Source organism: Condylura cristata, unplaced genomic scaffold (assembly GCF_000260355.1).
Source record: "Condylura cristata isolate star-nosed mole 26May11 unplaced genomic scaffold, ConCri1.0 scaffold00007, whole genome shotgun sequence".
NCBI lineage: Eukaryota > Metazoa > Chordata > Mammalia > Eulipotyphla > Talpidae > Condylura > Condylura cristata.
In genome coordinates, this window is record NW_004567108.1 from 33,823,759 (window position 1) to 33,825,303 (window position 1,545).

Sequence of the window (1,545 nt, forward strand, 5' to 3'; positions counted from 1 at the left end):
ACAGTCCAAAGTATCACCATACTCACTCTGCATTCTGAAAGTTGAACTGTGCATCTATAAGCTGCTGGTGTGTATAAAGAGTTGGTGACAGGGTGAAGAAGTTACTATGTTGTTGATGATTTGGTGTGAAAGGCGGGCGACCCAAAATTGAGTTTGGGAACATGCTCTTGCTCACTAAAAGTGAACATGTATTCTTCTACCTAGAATAGGTTTGAAAGACAAATTACTATAGCATGAAGATATTAAAAGCTTTTTGGTAAACAGTAGCTACGATTTAAAACAACAGTCATCAACTTATGAAATTCATTTACAAAGTTATTTTTAAGTGTAAACAAATAGAAGTCTTAAGTCACACTACAGCTAAAAAATTCACTAATAATGAATTTCAACTAAGGCTACCCAAAATATCATTCAAATAACAAGATATTAACAAGCTTCTAAAAGACATATCCTAATAAATTTATCCTGACACCAACAAATCTTTTAGAAATCAGGCTATCACCACAAATCCATCCTACAAAGAAATTTAATGAAATCCTACAGATTCTTATATTTATTCTCAATCTAATTTATTCAAAGGTCTAAGCAACAATGATTCCTAGAATTTAGATCTTATAGATCTAATCAAAAAAGGAAGAAATGTGTATTGCCAAACAATTATTTATAAAATTCTGAGACTCTCCTCAAAATCCAAATACTTATCCAACTTACATAAAGAAGTTCTGATAAAAACCATCATATAAAACAGTAATAGGGAAAACCTATATGCAAAGCAACCTATATGCAAAGAACTATTAATTGACCTAAGCAGGAGATTAGATATTTATTCTTTGTAACTGATACCTAGTTTACTTTGCAGTGACTGATTCCTGGTAGCTATAAATTTACAAATATCTGGACAATAAATGGGAAGCAAGTAGTAAATAAAGGATACAAGGTAAAATGGGATTCTCAGCCCACTTTCCCAAAGCAAGTAATTAGAAAACTCATCTGTGAAATAACTGAGAGAGAAACCAGATAATACAGTAAACAGAAGCTAAAACATAGTAAGTTTTCCACCAAGGAAGTTTGCCAGTTTGAAATCAACCATGTTACAGAATTGCCCACCAAAGTACACACAGCTTCCAACTAGATGTCTAATACCTCTCACTTAAAATAGACATTTAATACAGACCGCCATCCCACCCCACTCCCACCTCCCCCTCCACCCACAAAACCTTAGAAACAATGTCCAAGAACCACTGAAAGTTCAAGAAACTTTCTATAATGAATTTTAAAATGTTGCACATCCAAAACAAAAAGCATGCTGCTTAAAAAGCAGAAAGGGGGCCCTCCCTGGTAGCACAGCAGGTTGAAGCACAGCACTAAGAAGCTAAAGCCACATCAGCATGAGTTTGATCTCTGCCCCAGAGGTGACCCACATGGCACAGCAGACCTCTCCAGACCAGCCTGCTGCTCCCCTCAGCAGTGTACTTCATCAGTCAGCCTGTTCTGCCCCCCCCCACTCTGTCTCTGGTGAATCCTCTCACTGCCCCTGCTCTTCTG

At 36.8% G+C, this 1,545-nt stretch overlaps 1 protein-coding gene across 1 annotated transcript in view; it reads right to left on the reverse strand.

Moving 5' to 3' along the window:
* Positions 1-1,545, reverse strand: part of PAPD4 (PAP associated domain containing 4) — a 43,876-nt gene that overhangs the window by 37,530 nt on the left and 4,801 nt on the right. Inside the window, exon 3 of the mRNA XM_012721761.1 lies at positions 27-200. Within this exon, the coding sequence (XP_012577215.1) occupies positions 27-163 (137 nt within the window). The 5' untranslated portion in view covers positions 164-200. The remainder of the gene's footprint in view (positions 1-26; positions 201-1,545) is intronic.